General features: G+C 32.5%; 2 protein-coding genes and 1 long non-coding RNA gene across 4 annotated transcripts; all 3 read right to left on the minus strand.

The window, feature by feature from the left end:
* Positions 1–1,683: 1,683 nt before the first annotated feature.
* Positions 1,684–3,763, minus strand: LOC7453725 (scarecrow-like protein 23). Of its 2 annotated transcripts, XM_024587208.2 has the most exons (2): positions 3,059–3,763; positions 1,684–2,941 (listed from the first exon to the last, which is right to left on the minus strand). In XM_024587208.2, exons 1-2 carry the CDS (start codon positions 3,444–3,446, stop codon positions 2,136–2,138), a joined length of 1,194 nt encoding a protein of 397 aa, XP_024442976.1. In that variant the 5' UTR covers positions 3,447–3,763; the 3' UTR covers positions 1,684–2,135. The 2 variants fall into 2 exon arrangements, with proteins under 2 accessions (XP_024442976.1, XP_002323179.2); XM_002323143.3 differs by having other exon boundaries at positions 1,684–3,744.
* A 7,360-nt stretch (positions 3,764–11,123) lies between these two features.
* Positions 11,124–11,833, minus strand: LOC7453726 (60S ribosomal protein L27). Its single transcript, XM_002323144.3, has one exon. The coding sequence runs from the start codon at positions 11,694–11,696 to the stop codon at positions 11,289–11,291; it is 408 nt and encodes a 135-aa protein (XP_002323180.1). The 5' UTR covers positions 11,697–11,833; the 3' UTR covers positions 11,124–11,288.
* Positions 11,834–13,884: 2,051 nt separating this feature from the next.
* LOC18106063 (uncharacterized) lies at positions 13,885–15,508 on the minus strand. Its single transcript, XR_002978341.2, has 2 exons — positions 15,092–15,508; positions 13,885–14,086 (listed from the first exon to the last, which is right to left on the minus strand). It is a non-coding gene; the product is annotated as an uncharacterized LOC18106063 (long non-coding RNA).
* Positions 15,509–23,322: the final 7,814 nt, after the last annotated feature.

Consider the following 23,322-nt stretch of genomic DNA (forward strand, 5'->3'; position numbering starts at 1 on the left):
GACCCAACTTCTTGTCTAGTTTGTGTTTAAAATTAAATTGTGTAAGAGTTGTTTTGATGTAATCGAGTTAACTTGGACTATCCAAAAATAACCTGAACAGCAGAGAGAAAAAAATATAGAGATAAAATTAAGAAAAAATAATAAAATTAATAGAAAAAAACCTTCACCTGACTATTGTTTAGTCTGAATTTAAAATTAAACTATGTAAAAATTATTCTAATATAATTTAGATAACTTATATATCCCGGATGATTGTTAAGAAAAAAATATATGAATGAAATTAAGATAAAAAAAAATATAAAAAAAAGAGATAGAAATGGAAAAAAAAGATGAGGGGTTAAATTGTAAAAGAGAAAAGAAAAGGAAAAAAAAAAAAAGGAAAGGTTGTTTTAGAACAGAAGTAAATTCCTAGCTGGACTGTCAATCCCCAAGGCTGTCACCTACTATAAAACAATAATCTGAATCACAGCATGTACAGTAATCGACACTCTCTATCAATCAAATCTTCAAAATCTTGCAGCCTAATTTCAACCCCCCAGATAATTGAGCAGAAGAAAAACAACAATCCATGGCAAGCACTTTTGTATGGGAAGATCATCATCGTTTATCTTCTTTGAACACTTTGACATTAACCCACTTTACTTGATTACAGTTTGCATCCATTGTAGCTGCTTAACAAGGAAAGATTATGTGTCTGTCAATGCCACCACACTCACTGTATGTCCATATTTGAGCTAAAGGATTGCTGGCGCCATGGAAAGTAGCCTCCATCTTACATCACAAGCTTTGCTTTCAATTCCTATGGTGCATCACATGCGTTGGACTCATTTGCTTGGCCTTTACCACTCATTAGCTGTGTTTCTTGTCTTGTATATTGTTTCTTCTTTTTCTTTCCTGGGATATAATTCTGTTCACCACACCCACAACTTTCTTAACCCTAGCAAATCCTCTCTCTCAGAATTCATATTCCACACACGTCTTTTCTCAATTGCCAGCCCTCAACTCCCAAGCTGTTTCCCAACTCTGAGTTGATCCTACCAAGATCAAGTTTAAACCGAAATGATAATACATGAAACACATCTACTTGTTAAATTTAAATAGTTTATCTATGCTCTTATGCAAACAAAAACAACACCGACGCGCGCAAACAACCCATAGAGTTCTATAGCAAGATTTGAATATAATCCAACGATCAAATCAAAAATTACGGAAAAATTATCCTCACAACTCAGGCCTCTTCTTAGACTTAGTTGTATCCCATGGTTACATAAACATCCCTACAAAGCTGATAACGTAGGCAGGTCCACATTTGACTAGTTAGGACTTAGGACCACCCACATCCACTCGAACTGGAACTGGATTTGAACTTATCTGCGTCTTGTGGTGTTCAAAATTGAGACTAAAGTTTATATACCAGAAGCATTTACTTTTTAAAAAAAATCCACACATCCTTGATCTGTTGCTACAAGTTCTGTTCATGAGACGCAGAAGATACAGTGGGGCAAACAAAAATTGCTGCCATGACAGAGGATAAAAAGAAGTGAATTATTCACAGATGGACCGAACTTCTAGTTTGGAATCACAGACACTCCCATGTCTGTCTGCTCCTAAATTCCATGCAACCCCACAAGCATAAAATAAACCAAGACACGAACACTAACCTCCCAGGCCCCAATCATCGAATCGAACACCAAATGACCCAATTCTCGAATATTCAAAATGGATTATTAATCAAGTGCAATTATTTAAAAAAAAAAAAACTTGAAATCAACATTTACAAGTTTAAAGAACTACCTCCAAGTTAATTGGAACTATCTTCCTTTCTTTTCTTCTCACCTTTCTGAAGAAACTTTTTCTTCAAAAGTGATGCTACTTTGGATTAAAAATAGAGAACTACTCTCTTTCTCTTCAAAGAATTACAACAAAGTGAACATTTGAACTTCAATTGACCATCTAAATCTTCGAAAACTTCCCTGAATAAATTAAGGTTGTCTCAAAAGGGAGCGGAAAACTTCTTGTCCATTATTACAAAACATATAATCACCCCATTACCATTGATCCAATGCCATCATCATCAACACAGATTTCCCATTTTGGTGTCGCATTTGACTCCGATCAAACCCATTATCCATAATTCAATCCGACGGCTGCCACGCAGAGGCAGTCAACAAGGACAAGTCCTTCCACCCCAATTTCAAGGACCCGTTTTCCTCAACCAAAGTGTACCCTTTCCATGGAAACATCCCAAGCAACAAACTAGCTTGAGCAGCCGGGCTACCGCCAAGCGAAACGGGTTCAAACCCGACCCGTCGCAACTCATCACCCCATCTCTCAACCTTAACCTCACCGGTCCTCTTAGGTCCACCAACAGCAACAATATTCCTAATCTCACACCCAAACAATTGCTGCTCCACCATATGCCTCTCTACGCTGTCCACACCTAATCCATCCCCAAGTGCATCAAACAAGGCACTATAATAATGCAATGCCTCTACGAACCTCCCTAAAAAACTCCCCCCGTGACTTAAATCTTGTTCAACGGTCGTGATCAATTTGGGCCTCAACAAAGTCAACAACTTCAACGTCCCTAAATCACTTCCTGTTACATCATACAAACAATGATGCATCCAATGTACTACAATAGCCTCTCTCGGCCTCACCCCGAGCTGACTTAAATCTGTCACATTCCCAATCTTACCCTCTAAAGGGTGAAACTCAAAGGGGAGCCCGAGTGAGCTCGCGAAATCGGCGAGTCGCCTCCCGGTTGACTCAAGCAACTCCGATGAAGATCCAAACCCGGTAATTCTCATGGACCGAATCTTTTTAGGCCTAGAAGCTAAGATATGAAACAATCCTGGCCATTGAAGTCCTTGCATTATATCTAAATCGATAACGTGGACACGATCTTCACCGTCCAAAGCTTGGAAAATCGCTTGATTAGCTGTGAAATGAGAGAATTTGACCAGAGGGCTGATTGAATTATATGACTGCAAAGCATTGAATAATCTCTGCGACTGAGTTAGCGTTACTGATTTTGACACGAGTGGTGAGTACGTACCGAGGCAAGAACCAACCACACGCGCCTGCAAAGCATGTGCAAAGTACGCTCCCACTCTCTCCGGCGACGATCCAAACGGCGACGAAAGCTCCGCTATCTCCGGCAAAAGGTCCGTCGCGTCATTTAGATTATCCATCGCAACACACTCCGCACATTGCAGCAAGAGCCCGAGCAGCCGGAGCCCACTTGCCTCGCCGCCGTCGTCTCCTACGCAGTCGATTTCCGTGGTGGGCTTTTCGTAACTGACCCGTTTAGATGAAGGGTCCTCACCGGAGGAGTCACCGGCGGTAAGGTCGGCGGCGGCGCGCTTGGATTTCATGGAGGGGGAGGAAGAATTGTTGGGGTCTGTGGAATTGATCGGAGACTGAGGAATTAAGCTTTGAAGCATGATCAAAGTGAAAAAAGAGGAGATTTTTTGTGGGTTTTTGAGAGAGAGAAAGATTCTTAAAGGCAAAGAGCTTTTAAGTGAAAAGTGACAAATCCAAGCAGAGTTGTGTCAGAGAAAAGAGCTTATGGAGGGTCTGTTTGGAAAGAAAGAAAATGAGGGAAAATTAAAAGAGAAAGTTTGATAGTCCTTCTACCATAGAAAGGGCGAAAGGGAAATATTTGTTTTGATATTATCGTTAGGTAGTCTTGGTTTTGAGTAAATGGGATTAGTTTAATGATTGCGAACATAATTAAAATAAGATTAATGGAATAATTAAGTGCTAATTGTTAGGTCATTGGATTCTTGGGATCATTTTTTTGGGTAATACTAAGAGTTGAAAGTTTGTCTTTATGTTGAAAGACATGAATCATGTAATGTTGAGGTTCATGATATTATGGTTTTAGATTAAAAAATGAAATCGAAGAGTTTGAGATACCATAGATAGAGGAGATATGTTTTTTTATTTTTTTTTAAATGATATAAATTTAATTTAAAATTTTTTATTCTATATTAATTTTTTTTTCTCTTTAGAGCAATGTTTATTATTATGATTTAATCGTGTTTTTTAAATTAAAAAAATAAATTAATATTTTTTAGTATTTTTTTCTATTGGTTTGATACGATCGTATCAAAAATAGAAAAAAATTAAAGTATTTTTAAATAAAAATTATTTTAAAAAACATTTATCGCAGTCTCAAATAAACTCTAACTAAGAAAATGTTTGGTAATGTTATAGTTTTTACTTTTGAGTACTTTTAAAAAATATTATTAACTTGAAAAAATATTAAATTGATGTATTTTTTATAGTTTTGTTGTGTTTAGAAACAAATATGAAAAAATTATTTTAATGCATTTCAAATAAAAAAACACTTTTTACTATAATATCAAACGCATTTTAATTTTTTTTAATATCTTTTTGTGTATATTATTTCTATCTAAAATCACGAACAAAATGTAATTATTTTAAGTTGTAATTACTAACTTTTATGTCTATCTTTTTTTTATACTATAAGTATTGTTAATCATAGTTTGAATGGTTGTTAAATAGGTATATATTTTTTTAATTTTAAGTATAAATTTTAGGGTTAGCAGTATTGTTTTAGAGTCTGTTTGGTATTGTGGTAACAATTGTTTTTTAAAGTGATTTTCATTTGGAAATGTATTGAAATAATATATTTTTTATTTTTTAAAATTTATTTTTGGTATCAGCACATCAAAACAATATGAAAACATAAAAAAATAATTTAATTTAAAAAAAAACACTTTTAAAACACAAAAACATGTTTGGGAATGTAGTTGCGGACCTGGTTGCTTTTCAAAATGCTTTTCACTTGAAAATACATCAAAATAATATTTTTATTTTTTAAAAATTATTTTTAATATAAGCATATCAAAATAATCTGAAAACATTAAAAAAATATTTTTTAAAAAAAAATAAAAAAATAAAAATAAATTTAATTTTTTAAAAAAATACTTTTAAAACATAAAAAAAAAAAATTATCAAAGAATCTCTATCAGTCCAACGGGGCTGGAGTGGTCTTATCCACAAGCTCAAGGAAGGGTCCATGTATGCATTTAAAAAACTCTGAGCTTTTTAATTTAATTTTCTAACCACAAGAATGATTTAAAAAGAGGGAAGAAAACAAGAAATATAATTGATTCCACTTTTGGAAAAAAAAAAATATAGAGGAAAAAGAAAGGAGAGCTGGCCATGGCCTAGTGGCTCCAAGGCCATCAAGTGGTGCTGCTGTGTTCTGTCCTGGTTCAGAATGAAAGCATCATGTCAGGCAAAGTACAAACCCTACTTGAGTTTAACCAGGCCGATGAACTACAATTATCCGTTGAGTTGATTCTCAAGGTAAGAGCAAAAATCTAAAACCCAGTATTTATTCTCAATTATTAGGGTTTCTGTTTTTACTCATCAGAGAAAACGACCATTGATAAAAATTATCTGGGCACCTCTGGACATTATTCAGTATAAGGAGAAATTATACCCTCTGGCCCCAAAATGAAAGCAATCATAATTTATGAACCCCACCTGGGAATGAGATGGTTGCCCAGAAGCATATATCTCAGCAAATATATATATATATATATATATATATATATATATATAGAAGATTAATGGAACGCTGCTAGAGCAACTCCCCCACGAGCAGCATGGCATTTATGATTCCAATATTCTACGGCACTGCAAAGTAACTTTTTCATTTTTGTCATGTTTTAGTCACTCACAGTGTGTTGACAGTAGAGAGAGAGAGAGTTATTGGGAAATTTAGAGGACAGGGAACATGCTTGAATAATCATATTTTAACCACACAAAAACGCAATATTTCAGTCGTTAGATTCTCCTTTCAAGAGGATTTTATGGAAATGGTGTTTCTCCGTACCATGCTAATAAAAGGTTCATATGGTATCTTTGCAAAAAAAAAAATTGATTTTCATTTTTTTAGAGTAATTATAGAGTGTAGTGGGATTGAAAATAAAATTAACAGGGTTAATATAATATTTTGAGATATTTTTAGATGAATCAAGCTAAAAAATAGTTTTTAAAATCCCAATACTTGAATTTTGATTTTTCAATCATTGAAAATGACTTAAAAAATCATCCAAATAGGCAACTAGTATATATATATATATATATATATATATATATTAAAAAAAAAAAAAACCCTTTCTAAGCTTGCAAGGGTTGGCTTTTTGATAATTGACCGGACACTTGATCCTGGCCTTTTTTTTTTACCTTTTTATAATGTCTTTCTATTTAAGTGTTGATTAATTTCCTCCTCCTTGTTTTCTAAACTATTTGTTTAAACTTTATTTTTAAACAGAAATTTATCTTTTTTACAAGTTTTTTGAGTTTTATGCTTCAAAATATTAGTATAATTTATTTTTAATTTTTTTTCTTTTATATTTTAATTGCATTTGTATGATGCATTTATAAAAACAAAAATGTTTTATTATTAGCAACGATAATTAACCTTTAAATAACTTGGATAAAAACGCTTAAAAGAAAAGGAATAGCTATTATAAAGCATTTACATGTGTATCTATCTTGTGCTTTTGTCTAAAAGATTAGCTTCTTGTTTTAGTATTTAATTAGTATTAACAATTATTTATTTATTTATTTATGAGTTCACATATGCATAAACATTTTTTTTTGTTTTTTTCAAATAAAAATATTATGATACATTAAAGACGTTAATTGCACAATCATTTTTTTCTTTTGCATTAAAAAGTAACCTGATACATCTAAAAGAATTGGGGGTGCCAACTCACCTTCTTTGCTGCTCTTATAAACATGAACGAGGTAGATTTTTCCTTTTTTATTTTTTTATTTTTTTTTTCTCGGTTTTATCTTTCAATATTTGCTTGATTTTAAATTTATCTTCATAAATTATTTAAGTATACTTTCTAAAAGATTATTACAATCTCAAACAAACATTTTGACATCTGATTTGTACTTGATTTACGAGTGTTTTTTTTGTTATCATATAATTAAGTAAAAATAATTTTAAAAACAAGTTTTTAAATTTAATAGAGTCCACAACCTGGATTGCAAAATTAACGGGTTAAGCCATAAAACTTGGATCGATCAAACATGTCAACATCTCAATATTAAAAAAAATTATCTTGAATTATTATTTTTTAAATCAAAACATATTTTATATTATAGTGATCATGTAGTTCGTCACTAAACCTTCTAAATCGAGTTAGTTCACCAGTAAAAAGGTAGTCCTCAAAATCCGCAAGGCTCAGGCAACCAGGGGAGCAAAACAATCGATCAAGTCAGTTCACAAATCGCATTCTAAGTTGACATTACTACAAGACCCTTAGACAGTTGCGGAAGACAACAGGACCACTAGTCTTGTGCCCTTCGATATGCCATGCCATGGCCCCCAAAAAAAAATATTAAGATGCCGCAAGTGTGTTTTTAAAAAGTCAAAAAAAAATCTTGACTCAATTTATAAACCTAATTTATTTGAATAAGCTTGTTTTACCTAATAAAATAATTAAAAAAATAAGCATATCAGATGGATTGAACTAAGAAAAAAATTCTTAATAAAAAAATATTTATTAAAAAAAACACTGTGAATATAAATTTCAATATAATAGAGTGCGAAAAAGAAAAAATTAAAATAATAATTCAAGTCATACTTACCAAACCCACAACTCATTCATAAGATCATGATAACAAATCAGAAAGCAAACATAAAAAAGAAGTAAGCCTCCTTACCTAATAAACTTAATGTAAAAGGATTAATTTGAAAAAATAAATTAATTAATAAAAAGGTAAACCTAACTCGAGTTAGCTCACCTATCCTACGACTTTTTTTTCAAATGGGACAATACAATAAAAGGCAAGTCGAGAAAAGTTATGAAGCTAAATGCAAAAAATACAATAAAATGATGAACAATGAACAAAAAAAAATTAATTTTAAAAAGAATAAAAAAAAAAAAGCTAGAGTAAACCCTGACTAAATAGACAAACTTATGATCAAGGTCAAGAGATCAAGATAATTCCAAAAAAATAAAACTGAAGAAAACACGAATAACAACTTCACATATATCAATTGTTGAATGATAAAATTAAAAAAAAATAATGTAAAAAATAAAGGAAAAATCGATATTATCTAGATTAACTTTTCAAACTCGTGAACTAGATTATCAGCTTGATGTAATCTAACTAACTAGAAACAAATCATGAATTTTAATTTAATCAATTTAAAATTGAAAGATAAAATTAGAAAAATAAATATAATTTTTCAAACGGCCAAAAAAAAAAATATTGTGGCGTTAAAAAATTAATTTGTCAGTTCACAAATCGCATTCTAGGTTGACATTACCAAACAAGACCAAGACAATTGCGGAATAGAGGACCACTAGTCTTGTGGCGTTCGATATGCCATGGGCCGGCAAAAAAATCTAAACGTTAAATAAAAATATTAAGAGGCCGCAAGTGTTATTCTAAAAATAAGAAAAAATCACGTTTCAAGTTATAAATCCAACTTATTCAAATAATAAGCTTATTTTACCTAATAAAATAACTAAAAAAATGATAAGAAAAACGTTTATTAAAAGGAAAAACACAGTAAAAGAAAAAAAAGACAAAACAACTCCTAAACCCTCTGTTGATTTATTTTGATTTTAAAGGTATTCTGCTCTAAGAATACAAAAAGAGTATTCTAATCACTATACCATACTCTAAAAATACAACAAAAAGACTATGTTGCCCCCACTATGATAATACCATTTGGTCCTTATGAAATTACATAACTGTCCCAATAGCTAGCCTAATGAATTTTTTTTAAAAAAAATACAAAAATATAATTACATTGTCACATTCCGCAAAGCATTTTAACTAGAATTCGCTACCCAACCACGGTTTTTTTTTTTTTTTTTTTCCATATGTAGAACACTAGTTCTATCTGGGAGTTAAAAAACTAAAAAATTAATTAAACAAAAACAATTATAAAAAAAATAATTGAAAAAATTAAATCGTTAAAAAAATCAATTAAAATATTAAAAAAACTGACTGGTTCAGTTTTATAAACTTGAAACAAAAAAATCAAATCGAACTAAAATTAATAAAATAACCAAGCCAAATCGAAACCAAACCCATTAAAAATTAAAAAAAAAACCTAAGAAACAATATAATTTTTGTTTTTAATATAAAATAACTGAACTAAAACCAAATTAAAACCAATGGTTAGGTTTTAGTTTTTATTCTAAAATAACCGAACCGAAACCGATCAGTTTGAACCGATCAATTTAAACCGGTTTTGGTTTAAAAAAATAAATTCAAACAACAGTCAACAAGTCAACAAAAAATAATAACCCCTAACTTTTATCAGGCTTCTAATCAACAGTCAACAAGTCAGGTTCCAAAACAAGAAAAACACGCATCCCCCTTCAACTACATGACCATTCAACTTGGTCCGGCAGCAGAAATCTTGACGAGTCTCTGAACTTGAAAGCATGAGAGCAGTTAACCTCCCCCAAGAACTGCACTGACCTGAACCTGCGGCTGGCAAGGGGTTGCTCATTCCTGCTTCAAGATAACCCACGGTCTCCTTACTTAGGTAAAAAAGCATTCAGCTCCAAACTCAAACTCAAACTCAACTAAAAACCACATTCTCAAACAAGGGGGGAAGAGAGACTCCCGAACTAGGGGGGATCAAACTATACATCTTCCTTTAAAGACAGCCTCCGAATCTGATTTCGCTGAAGCCATCACAGAGCAACCAAATTTAGATGCCCAAAATATATCTTTGGGGATCTCAACACCAACAGAAGCAATCAGATACCTCACACGAACTAGCTGCGCTAAACCACAGTTTCCAAGGAGCATGAACACCTAGACTCCTCTGATTCTAATTTTACAAATCAAAAGCATCCTAGAACCATGTAACAAATATAAAACTGAATGTGCCAGAACAACTTGTTTAGTTAAAAATAAACCAGGGAGCATGACACAATCACATTTAAAAAGGTGCATCAAAATCCATTGTTGAATAAAGAAAAAGGAAAGAGCAAAAGATATAACAAAAGAGTCATTAAGGCCTGTTCAAGTCGGTTTGCAAACCACCACATAACCACCAGATCCAACTACTGAACTTGAAAAAATCATTCAGCAGCCAAAAAAGAAATCAAACTCACCAGTGTACCATACTATGCTCTATCGCGACACTTTTGCCGCATAATCCTTACTTAAAAAGACTAATTTTTTAGGCTTCCACCTCCTAAGTTGAACCTATTAAATCACCACCACCCCTTATTCAGCCTATCAAGTAAAAACATCAAATAAGAGTTGACATTAGCTAGAGAATAACAAAAAACTAATTTAACTGCACAGATGATAGACAGATACAAGCTTGTTGTACATGATCATTCATAAAATCGGTACACCTAGTCTTCAATAAACACCATAAATCCAAACATCGAACCAAACTAATAAAATCAACCCCAATGGCTCACTTCCCCAACTACAGCACCCTACTTTAACAAAATCCAAAACAAGAAATTGCAAAAAAACACCCTATCAGCATATCTCAAAATTAAAATGTGTAAAGGGTATGGGTAAGGGCTAGCAAAAATGGTCTCCAAAATTTTCCATTGCATTCAAAACATAAAACTCCCTAACCCCCCTATATAGCAAGACAGCAACTCTCAAACAATCAATTTTAAATGCAATGATAATACTCCTTGAGAGAAACCTAAGAGCTCACAATTTCAAATCACTTAATCATAAAATTAAACTCAAAATCCTTAAACTTAACTATCAACACACTAATTTAAGTTTAAAAAGGTCAATAAAAAGCCATCAAACAAGTCAATACCCAATACTAGCAAACACCACCAATAGCTAACAACTGAACAATTTCATAAATCCACAGTTACATAGCAGATCACGACATCTAATTTCAGTAACACATCATAAACAAAAAATCAGAGCAACCCTAAAACAACACCTTTAAAATTACAGCTAGGGTATTTCCATTTCATGGAAGCCGAGACGAATACATTCCTAAAAATGCAATAAAATAAAAACAAAACATCATGTGAGCAAATCAAATAAAACCCATAATGCTAACACTAAAAAAATCATCACATAGAGAAATAATCAAAACACCGGCATTTAAAATTGCGATATATATTAGTAATCCCAAAAATAACTAAATCCAAACAGATCCAAATTAGTTCCATAAAACACAACATAACCTTAACAGTACTTCTTAATGTCTCGAAACAAAACATTAAACCCAAAACAAAAACCTCAAAACCGACACCATTTTGCATCCTTCAAAACCTCAGCTTGGTAAAAAACCAACGGTTCTTTCCAGTCTTAAAACGCTCCTCGAACCTTGCCTTTGTATCCTTGCAAGCAGTAACTTTCTTATCCTTAGTAGTCAAACTATCTGCAGTGACAGCATCCTTCAAATCTACATCCAATGTATACCTTGTCGGCATCAGATGTTGGTAGTTAACAAGCTTGATAAAACACTTGACCCTCGATTTCTTGGCTGTTTTCTTGGTAGAATCTTTCTTTATAACCTTGCTTGGGTACTTCTTGATTCCTGCCACTAAACAGTGCCCATATGGACGGTCTCTTGTTCCGTCATCGAAGTGCTTCACGATCACTGCTTTGCGACCTGCATAGCGGCCTTGGAGGATTATGACGGCCTTGTTGGGCTTGAGAAACTTCACCATTGTAACGGCGGCTTAGGGTTTTCTCTCCCTCTCTCCTTTACTCTCTGTTGCTGTTCTGAACCCTAGAGATGGGGAGGGGGGCGTTACGCGTGCTTATAAGGAAATGGAAACCCTAGCTCTCGCTGTACGTGGATGTGGGCGTTTTTATAATGAAATGGGCCGGGCTTTATTTAGTTTTTCTTGCCTGTTAGGTTGGCCAGGCACATAAATTACTGGACGTCTTAGTACAAAATGAAGACCAAAATTTTGGGATCAATTATTAGAGTTGTTTACGGATATCGTGGTTCGGGTTTTAATCTATAATTATATCTAGCTTAGTGTTTTGAAAATTGGACGGGTTTTAATCTATATTATATCTAGCTTAGTGTTTTGATGTTTTATAAAATATACTTCACCCGTCCAAATTATTTTTTTTTTAACATGAACAGGTTAGATATATTGAGTTGGGTTTAAATTTTTATGAACATTACATATATTCACGGGTTAGATATATTAATTTTTTTATTTTTCGACAATCCTAAAAACAATATTGGATTGCAACTGTTGAAATTAGATAATACCCCTGTAATGTATATATTGTGAATATTATAAAAACTATCACAATTTCTACATAAAAACCAAAAAAAAAAAACATAATCAATCATTTTGTCAAATATGTATGATTCAATATGATACAAAAAGGAAGGGATTATAAAGTGCTTTTGGGTATGTGATTTGGCCGTGTTTATTTTTGGGTTTTAAAAGCGTTTTTGAAAAAAAAATTGAATTTTTTTTTATTTTTTTAAATTAATTTTTTTTGTGTTTTTAGATCATTTTGATGCTGATATCAAAAATGATTTTTCAAAAATAAAAAAAAATTATTTTGATATATTTTTTTAGTGAAAAACACTTTGAAAAACAACTGCAATCACACGCCTAAAAGCACTATGAAAATAAAATTTCAATTTAGATTCTTGAAATTTTCATTTGCTTCCTAATGGTTTTTTGGTTACCAAACAGAAAAATTAGAATTGTAAAATACATTGTCACTTCATTAGATTAAATTTAAAAAGAAATATCTATAATTTATATGAATATAAGGAAAAGAGAGAAGGGAAAGATATTAAGAGAATAAGAGGTGGTTATGAGTGTCAAGACGATAAAGGAACAAAAATGAAGAGAAAAGAAAAAATATTATTTATATCAAGAACTCGAGGTATAATTATATCAAGAACTCGAGGTACTTACATTGAGTTATACAAGTTGGGTCGGGTTAAATAGGTTTCAAAAATCTTAACCCACACCTGATCTGTAATATATATTTATTAGATTTTTTGACTCATTATTATTCATAATATTTATATTATTTAACTTTGACGAATTAAATTGTATCAGATAATATAAATGAACTAGCCTTTTTTAACACCCCTATTTATTACACTGGGTGGGAGGGAGAGGGAGGGAGAGAGAGAGAGAGGGAGGGAGAGTTCCAATATGTTGTATTGTTCCTAGAAGATATTATGATCAATTCAATCAAATAGTTGGGGATTTAATTGAAATTAAGTACCAAAAAGAGGGGGTAGTTTGTGCATAATTTTGCGTGCATGGATAAAAAACCAAACTGCTAGGAGTAACAAGTAATTCAGTAACAAAAAGAGGGGGTACGTAGTTTGTACATAATGTTACGTGCATGGATCAAAAGCTGTTAAGAGAATGTATTATGCTACAAAGTGAAGTTCAGGCAGTAACAATCACAAAGACAATCAGAAAAGGAAAAAGATTGCTCCCAGGGCAATCATATTTATCAAATCCAACAGATTCAATAATGTTCGCATAAGGCAAATTGCAAGGATTTTGACACACCACCAGGCAAGAGACTCGTGGCTGTTGGAAGCAGTGCAGCAGCTCCTCACTCAGGATTTGATTCCGCCCTGTAGAGGTTAGAGTCAGAAGAGTGTACATGTCCTGCTTCTACACCATTCTCTCCTTAAGAGACAAGCTGTGGTTCGAGAACCCTACTAGTGGAACAGAAAAGACTTCAGCTGTGGTTCGAGAAACCAGCATGAAGCTTAAAGGATCGAGTTAGTTCAAGGATGGTTTTTGTGCAGCATGTATATGCGACGAGCTGCATGGACTGAGTCTAGCAGCAACCGTTGAGGGGCAAATCCTATACCCAAATTAATTAATGACATAGAAAAAAACGTATAACTATATGAAAAAATAATTTATTACATCAAAATGGTCCCAGAAATCATCAAGCCACATCACATGGTCACATTCTATTACAATAAAAACCCCGAAAAGCATATATGCAAGGAACAAAACACAAATAAAACATCAATGGTGCAGGAAACTCCATCAATCCTCAGAAGCAAGCGTCCAAGGCACAACAACAACACAAGGCAGCACAACTGCAAAATAAAGGAAGAGAAAAAAATTAGAATATTCACACGATCATAACCAAAAAGAAAAAACCACGATTATACGCAAAAGTATCCACACATGTAATTCTTCTTCTGTAGTATTTAACAGTCATGTAAAGCCCAGTTTGACTCGATGAGTCAATTATGGGACTCGCCGATATGCTAGGTTTTACTTTGAAACAGATTACAAAAACAATATCATTTTAAGAATTTATTTAAAAAAAAAACTCGATTAACTAGTTGATCTGCCACCCACCTCACGTCCCTTATCTTGAATCAGATGCAGATCAGATCAAGTATTATAACTATCATTTAACATTAGATATTTGTTTGGCTCCATTACAATATACAATTCATTCTACAGCAAACAAATAATTACATTGACTAATCCCATTAGAGAATAAAAAAAATGATGAGTGGGCTTACCATCCTTTCCAGAAGCCATCACCCCTGGATTTGGTCTCCACAGGAATAGGATCTTGCTGGCAGGTTTGGCCATCCATGGTTGGATAGCCAGCTGGTGGAGGGGCTGAATATGCACTAGGACCAGTTGATGCTGGTGGAGGAGGATATGCCACTGCCAATTCAATTTTTTTTTTTTTAATCTCAATTAGCATTATATAATCCAATAAAAAAAAACAAATATTCAATTATTGTGAAAAAGAATCAAGTAAAGCAATTGGTGGTTGATTCTTGATTGGTTTCTAAGATAATCAAAGGAAAAACAGTTATTAGAAAAGAATTTGGGTTTGATCCTAGTTAAACCTTTTAACATGACTTGATAACACCCCAACTAAGTCGTTTCTAGTAAAAGACTTGGCTAAGATTTGTCAAGAGCTCAAGAATTTTGAGACAGGAAAGCAAAGAAGATGGAAGTTTGTACTAATTAGCACTAAATTATCTGGACATCAAAGCTATTTTCTTCTGCAAGTCTAGTTTTAGAATGCTACAATCAATCATGTTGGAAGAAAACCTCAGATTAAGGATTATTACCTGTAGCCTGATTCTGACTCATGTTTGAAGGAAACTCTTGGCAAGCTCTAGCACACACAGATGGGAGTTATTAAAGAAGGAAGATATCAGGATGACGAGAGGTTAGGTTGTAGCAGTTGAGGACGATGGAGTTGTTGCTACGCTAGCATCTACCTATATATAAAGATGGAGTTGGAGTTGGTGTTTCCTTCCTAGGAGAGAATAGCGAGGGCGGCCACATCCGCGTGAAGAAGCAATTTTTATCTTTATTTTTATTTAAGATTACGGCATTAGAATAGATTCCATGACGCAGGCCTTTAATCAATGTCGATACACACTATGTGTTTGCTGTATAATAGTTTGATTTTCCGTGCTAGTTAACATTACCAAGCATTAAATTTGTAAAACCGCACTATAATTGTTAAATGAAAAATAAAAAATAAAAAAAAAGATGATAATAAAAAAGAGGTTGAGGTTTCTTAAATGGAAAGCAAAAGGGTCGAATAAAAAAAAATTGAATTGAAAAAAAAAATTAAATAAAAAAAATAAGATTAAGGTGAAAAAAAGGTTGAGATTTGTTAAATGAAAAGTAAAATGACCAAATTAAAAAAAAAGAAATAAAAAAAATATAACCAATAAAAATAAAAAGACTTGAATGAAAATACAATGTTTTCCACCTCCAGCCTTTTAAATTGAATTGATAATGTTTGTTTGATGGCTTACTATGATAGTCCAATGTGTAATGATTAAAAAAATAATTTTAATCATAGTTAAAGAAATCCAATTTGAGTTTGATCTAATCCAAAGTTGGATGATAGATTGGAGGAGTTAATTCTTTTGTAAACAAGTTAATCAAAGCTAAGGTTCTTTTTTTAAAAAAATAAAAAAAATATAAAATAACATTATTTTAATAAATAAAAAACACTAAATTTCCTAGCCGACTTGATCTAATTATATATAGTAATGATTTTGATAGCTAAGAAGGATACATGGTAATAAAATATATTATTTACATTATAATTCAGGATTTGAGATTATAAATTTATTAAGAAAATAAAAATTAATAGATTTGGAAATGAATGGTGTAGGTGCAAGGTGTGATGTCAAGAAGTTAGATTTTTAAATTGATTTAAGAGATATTTAAAAAATGTAATCTATGACATCTCATGAGTGGTTAACGTCTCCGAGTCTCACTTCGGACAAAAGAGGAGGCAAAAATCCTTGTCAGCTGGAAAACTCTTGTCGTGACGCGTGTCCTACATCATCATCTTTGACTTTTGACACGCGGGGACTTTGAAGAATCCTCCACGATCGGGCTGTTTGTGACAGGTGGCAAACGATAATTTGTTATCATTAGATAAGAGGGTCTTGCCAATACCTATATGATTTGTAAAGTAAAAATATCAAATATTTGTTGTAAATCGCCACGAGTTCTCTATGTTATATATGTCTAGGGAGAATGGTTTTTGGTTTGGTTTAGTTTTTATAAAAAATTAATTAAACTAAATATTTTTTTTAAAAAATTGAAATTGGTTCAAACTAACCGGTTTTGGTTTGGTTTTTTGGACAAAAACCGGTTCAAACCGGTTTGGCTCGGTTTTTTCGGTTTGACTCGGTTTTTTCTAGTTTTTTTCGGTTTGGGTTCGGTTTTTTTGGTTTCGGACTTATAAAATCAAAACTGAACCGAACCGGTCAGTTTTTTTAAAATTTTAATCAGTTTAATCGATTTTTTTCATGGTTCGGTTTTTTCGGTTATTTTTTTTCTAATTTTCTCAATTTAATTAGTTTTTCAATTTTTTTCCTCACCTCTAATATTTTCAAAGCAAAATCTACTTGCCCACCGCACATTAAAATTTGGACCTTCTTTCTTCTTTAAAAATGGAAGCTTGTAGATTTGGATTAAATTTTAATTTAAATTGATTTTAATATTTACTTAACCGGTGGCTTTGTTAATATTGTAAGATGTAATCCAAGCTTTGACGGGGATAAAATCAAAAAAATTAAAATAAAATGAAATGGAAATATTTGAAGAAAGATAATAAAACAGATTGACAAGACGATCAAATAACCTAAGCTTTTAAAGAGAATGTATTTTACTCCCTAAGATTTCATCCATGCTTTAGTGAAAAAAATTCAATACGTTAAAAAATAAAAACTATATAATAAAGTCTGGAGAGGCCCACTAAACCTTAGCCAAGCCCATAGAGGCTTCAGGCAAGGAGCACAGATGAACATTCCTCTGCCTAAAAGGCTAATATATACACATAAAAAATATTGTACATTGGGCTACTTATATACAAAATAATCTTTGTCGCGAAGAAATGCCAACGTGGACCAATAACTTTCGAGAGGTTGCTTGTGGAGGATGGGCCTCGAGAGGGCAAAGTGACATAACACTCGAAACAGATAATGGGCCCAGCAAACCAACTAGATTTGAATCCACTTAAAATGAGCCCGTGAATTCAATTAATACCCCCTTCCCATTGGACAGTGCCTAAAGACCTCACAGACTAGCTATAACTACCAGTAAGAATTCGATATATGTTATACCAGATTACTGACCCCGTACACGTACCGTGTGCTGGATTAAATATTTTTAATTAAAAAAATATAAGAGATAATTATATTTTTAAAGAAATGAGATAAATTCAATAGTTTGAATTAAATTTTAATTAATTTGATAATATAATAAAAAATAAAGCAATAATAATAATAAATAAATAAATAAAAATGCCTTAAAGCCCAGGCTTGTGCGTCTGGGCATGCTATTTTTTTTCTTTTCTAAAGGGGTGGATGACCCTGTTTTTAAACTTATTTCAACCACAAAACAACTTGCAAACACTCTTCAAACACTAAGAAATTAACCTATTAAACTTAAAAAATTTTCAATTTGGTAGTCAGAATCGTCACTAACAAAAAACTTTCTCTCTCTTCGTTGGAATCCGGTAACTTCTCTCTCTCCTCCCATGAAAAAAAGACTGAAGAATTAGAAAAATGAAATTTAATTCCAAAATGTATTTTTAAAAAATTAAAGGGACCAATCATATTACAAAAAAAAAAAATTAAGGGACTAATTAAATTGTACTTCATAAATAAATTTGAAAGCGCCACTTATGATACCCGTGTTTTTTACTCTAGTCTCTTGTATTTCAATTCAACCATTCATAAAAAAAAACATGCAATTGGATGTTAATTTTGGTTCAAAATAGCTCAATTATACAAAGAAAAAGTTCAAGAATCAAATTGAAAATTTTGAAAAAATCACCACTCCAATCCACATTGATACGTGAGAGAGTTAACAATACTTTTATGCACAATAAAAACACTACACACTTTATATTTTTTAATTGATTATTGAAAGTTTACTGGCACGTGCTATGCTGGGTCAAATTATTATTTTTTTAAATATGAAATGATGTTTAGACCGCATAGAAATATTTGATATTATTAATAAACTCAACTTAATAAATCAATATTGAAACCTTCCAAATTGATTTCTTGTTTAGGTCGAATTTAAAAATAACCTAAATTAGAGTCGTCTTGATAAGATCTAGTTGGCTTGGCGGGACAAAAAACAATTTAGATGATTGATAAAAAACATGTATTGACTTTTTAAAAAATAAAAGATAATATTTTTTTTTTAATATTGAGATGGAGACATATTGGATCGATCATGACTTCATGACTTAACCCTCTAAGCTTATAACCTAGATCATAGACTGTATTGAGTTTAATAACTTTATTTTTTTGTTATAAAAAAATTACTTTTTACTAATAAACACTCTACAGTAATACTTATTTGAAACTACAATAACTTCATATAAAACAAACTAAAATAAATTACATAAACTGTTGCTATCCAATTTTGATCCAATTTTGATAAATTTTCACCCCCGTTACAAAGGATGACGCTTGCAGAAGACAATTAAGCAAATTTAATCACAAAAGAAATGTTCTAGAAACCTGTCAATGTAAACAGCAGTAAGGTTCCACTATAAAATATTAATTAACTATAGGAATTTTCATTGACGACTTAACCCTCCTTAGCCAACATATTTCCCCTCTCTCAGCCAGCTCACTCTTCTCTTTCCCTTACTCTTCTCTTTCTTTTTTCCCTGCACATAAGCCTCCTTTCTCCCCTCAGCCGCCAGCCACACCTAGAGCCTCTATTTTCTCCCTCTCACAGACGCCGTCTCCATTTTCTCTCCTTCCCCTTTTGCCATTTCGACACCTCCCATCTGGACCAGAGCCCGACTTTCCTTTCCTCCATAGACAAGCCACACACTCGACCTTTCTTTTCTCTGTCATTTTTCATTTTCTGCAACCGCCATCTCCTCCTGACCAACCTTCCATCTCTCAGTCATTCCCAGAAAAAGAAAAAAAAAGCCCGCCCAATGTCTAAAATTTAAAAACTCTTAATCCAACTCTTTACCTATTCCAAGTTTAAAATAAATCCGAGTGAAAGTTGCCTCAACATAACTTGATTGACTTAGTCTATCTAAAAACAATCCAAATAATCAGTAAAAATTATGGTTTGTTTTTTTTTTCAAGACAACATCCTTTTTTTCAATATTGAGATAATAATATACTGGGACGAGCCAAGCTTCATGACTTGCCAAACCCACTATTTGGACCATATACTTTATTGGATTTAACTATTTTTTTTTACTTAATCAAATAACAAGATGTTTGTTTTGAAAGACAGTAACATTTATATAGAAATGAAATGGAAATGAAGAAAAGAAGCAGAGAGTGAAGAATAGAGAATGAATGAATCTGTTATGCACAGAGAAGCAGAAGACGAAATTATAGCACTGTTTTATTATTTGCTTTTTCTTAACTGTTTACATTACTATTTCTCACTTTATATATGCAGTATTGGAAGATACTGCACGGAGAATATGCTTTCTTTTACACTCAATATAATGCTAACAAATTCTCTTTTACTAACAAACACTACTAACAGAATGCTAACAATATTAATTGCTAATCTTCTGACACTTGGCATCATTAGGACCGTTGATATCTTTACATGCCCCCTCAAGCACATGCTGGGAGGAGCCAAGCATGAGATTGGAGCAATGATGCTGAAACAAAGAAATGAAAAGACTTTTGGTGAGGATATATCAGTAGAGGAGACATGCTGGACCAGGAAATCATCCGTGATAACCCGTTCCCTAACAAAATGATAATCAATCTGGAGATGTGGAACACTGGATTGGAAGCAAGGGAGATAGCAGAGATATTTTGAAAAGCTAGCAAGAAACGTCACAGAGAGGAACAGAGAAGTGAATAGAATTAGAGGGAGATACTGCAATAGAGATGAAGAAAAGCAGAGAATAGAGATGAAGAGAAGAAAAGCAGAGAATAGAGATGAGGAGAAGTAGAGAGAAATTCTGCAGTGCAGAGGAAGAAGAAAACGTTTATGTGTATATTAGAATAGAGATGAAGAGAAGCAGAGAGAAATTCTGCAGTGCAGGGGAAGAAGAAAACGTTTATGTGTATATTCTCTTATTAGAGTTGAACAATCTGAAGGTGAGAAGTAGTCGTATTTTTAGAGTGCAAGAGATAGAAAAGAAGAGAATCAAAGATTGAGAAGGAAGAATCTTGCAGAAAGTTGAAGATTTGAAGAAGAAGTTTCAGTTTGACAATATATCAAACAGATAATAGACACAACAACAAACATAGAAGAATTTCATGAATAAGATGAGAAAGAAGCCAGAATCAGAAACAAGAGTAAAAAAAAAAAAAAAAATCATAGAGTGCAGAAGTTTCTCCAGGTTTCCCTCTCTCTCTGCTGAAAGAGAAGGAACAGAGTCTCAAATCGATTCCAGCAGGTGCACGTAGGAACACTAAGATCTTGAAGAGATCATGGCCAAGCATCATCCTGATTTGATTATTATGTGCTGGAAGCAACCAGGAATTGCTATTGGACGCCTTTGTGAGAAGTGTGATGGAAAATGTGTAATCTGCGATTCCTATATACATCCTTGCACACTTGTGTGAGTTTGTGATGAGTGCAACTACGGATCCTTCCAAGGTTGATGTGTTATTTGCGGAGGAGTGGAAGCTCTGATACCATGAAAGACAGTAACATTTATATAGAAATGAAATGGAAATGAAGAAAAGAAGCAGAGAGTGAAGAACAGAGAATGAATGAATCTGTTATGCACAGAGAAGTAGAAGACGAAATTATAGCACTGTTTTATTATTTGCTTTTGCTTAACTGTTTACATTACTATTTCTCACTTTATATATGCAGTATTGGAAGATACTGCACGGAGAATATGCTTTCTTTTACACTCAATATAATGCTAACAAATTCTCTTTTACTAACAAACACTACTAACAGAATGCTAACAATATTAATTGCTAATCTTCTGACACTTGGCATCATTAGGACCGTTGATATCTTTACATGTTTGAGACCGTAAAAATATCATAAAAAACAAAGCGCAACAAATTATGAATATTGATTCAAAATCAATATAATATTTAAAGATAAAATTGAAAAAAAAACTAAAAATAATAAAGGAAAAATTTGGAAGATTATTTTTTTTAAGTAGGAAAAATTCCTTAACTATTCATATCAACCATAAAAATAAAAATTAAACTAGGTTCCCATGTTTTTTTTATTAGAGTAGATAATGCCCGCATAAAAAGCACGCACGTTTACACCCCCTTATTTGTTTCTTGCTTCTTAATAAAGCACCCAAAGGATGCTTCCCTATTATGCCTAAGCAGCGGTACATCTGTTTATTTTTGCGTTTTAAAAATATTTTTGAAAAAAATTAAATTTATTTTTACTTTAAATTAATATTTTTTTGGTGTTTTCAGATCATTTTAATACACTGATGTTAAAAATAATTTTTAAAAAATAAAAAAATTATTTTGATACATTTCCGAACAAAAAACACTTTGAATAATAACCGTTATCACATTTCCAAACACCTCTAATTTGACAAAATTACGTGCAACTTACGCACCGCCTTTTCCCCTCCAACTGGGCAGGGTAATTTTGTTTAATATGCTTGACTTTAGGTCTACCTTTTCCATAATATATAAAAGTATGGCCTTTTTAGTTCTTGTCACAATCCTTCTACGAAAAAAAGTGATTATATATATATATATATTACTCCGAATTAAGCTATTTATTTAACTTATCATATTGATTAATTAAGTCGTTGCAAAAGATTTGTGGAGTCCAAAGATAGCTTCATTGTTTGTATGTAGAAGAGCACTGAATTTGTTTACACAAGCAATGATCTGCTATCCAACGTTGGAGGGATCCATGGATGACCAATGCGACCAGAACTCATCCAATAATGGCTCGGAAGGAAACCAGAAGGGACTCTAAAATAGAGATGGCAAAATCAACCTAGTTCGATCGAGCTGATAGAGGGCAATTCCTCTCCTATAAACAAAAGGAGATAGGGGTAATTAAAGGAATCCAAACCTAATTATACACCTCAATATATATATATATTTTGTATTTCTTTATGTGTATATTTTGAACAATTGATATTTCAAAATATAATTCTATCAAATTAAGAATTATATTTTGATAATTTATATTAAATATGACGAAGAGTTATGGTATAAAAAAATTCAATGGTTGTATAGATGCAACATCGTTTTCTCATTGTTTATTGACTATTAATTATAATTATGAAAAATTATATATATTTTTTATTGACGAAGAATCCTCGAATCTGTTCCAAATTTGATAGGGGAAAAAATTGTTTCTCCCCCCCCAATCTAATTAACATGGGACAATGATGAGTGGAGGATAACTTATCCGAAACCTACCCATTGCATGCGCATGCCATCCCTACTCTAAAAGAGAACGTTCACATTGTCTTTGGAAAAACTGCGAAGATTAGGAATTAGTGGAGTTCCATGGGGACCTCGAAGGTCGGTTTCAAGGCACCTTTTCGTCTCCTATAATTATAAAGGAATGTGATGAAGCTAAAGGCCCTTTCTACCCAGAAAGCTACGGAGATATAAGACGCTTCATCACCGTTAGCACGTTAGGTCTATTGGATTATCGAGTTGGATTCCTCAAGTGCAGTATTTGCTTGGCTTGAAAATGAAGTGGGTTGCAGACCATGCATGGAGAATGAAGAACACTTTCGATGCAGTTGCTTTGCTGTCTAGTTACAGGCCCTGGAACCAGCTAGTTATATCCATGTAATTAATTACATTACTAATGAGCACTTTGCTTTTGTTACTCTATTATCTTAGCCAGTACC

Source organism: Populus trichocarpa, chromosome 16 (assembly GCF_000002775.5).
Source record: "Populus trichocarpa isolate Nisqually-1 chromosome 16, P.trichocarpa_v4.1, whole genome shotgun sequence".
In the NCBI taxonomy this organism is placed as follows: domain Eukaryota; kingdom Viridiplantae; phylum Streptophyta; class Magnoliopsida; order Malpighiales; family Salicaceae; genus Populus; species Populus trichocarpa.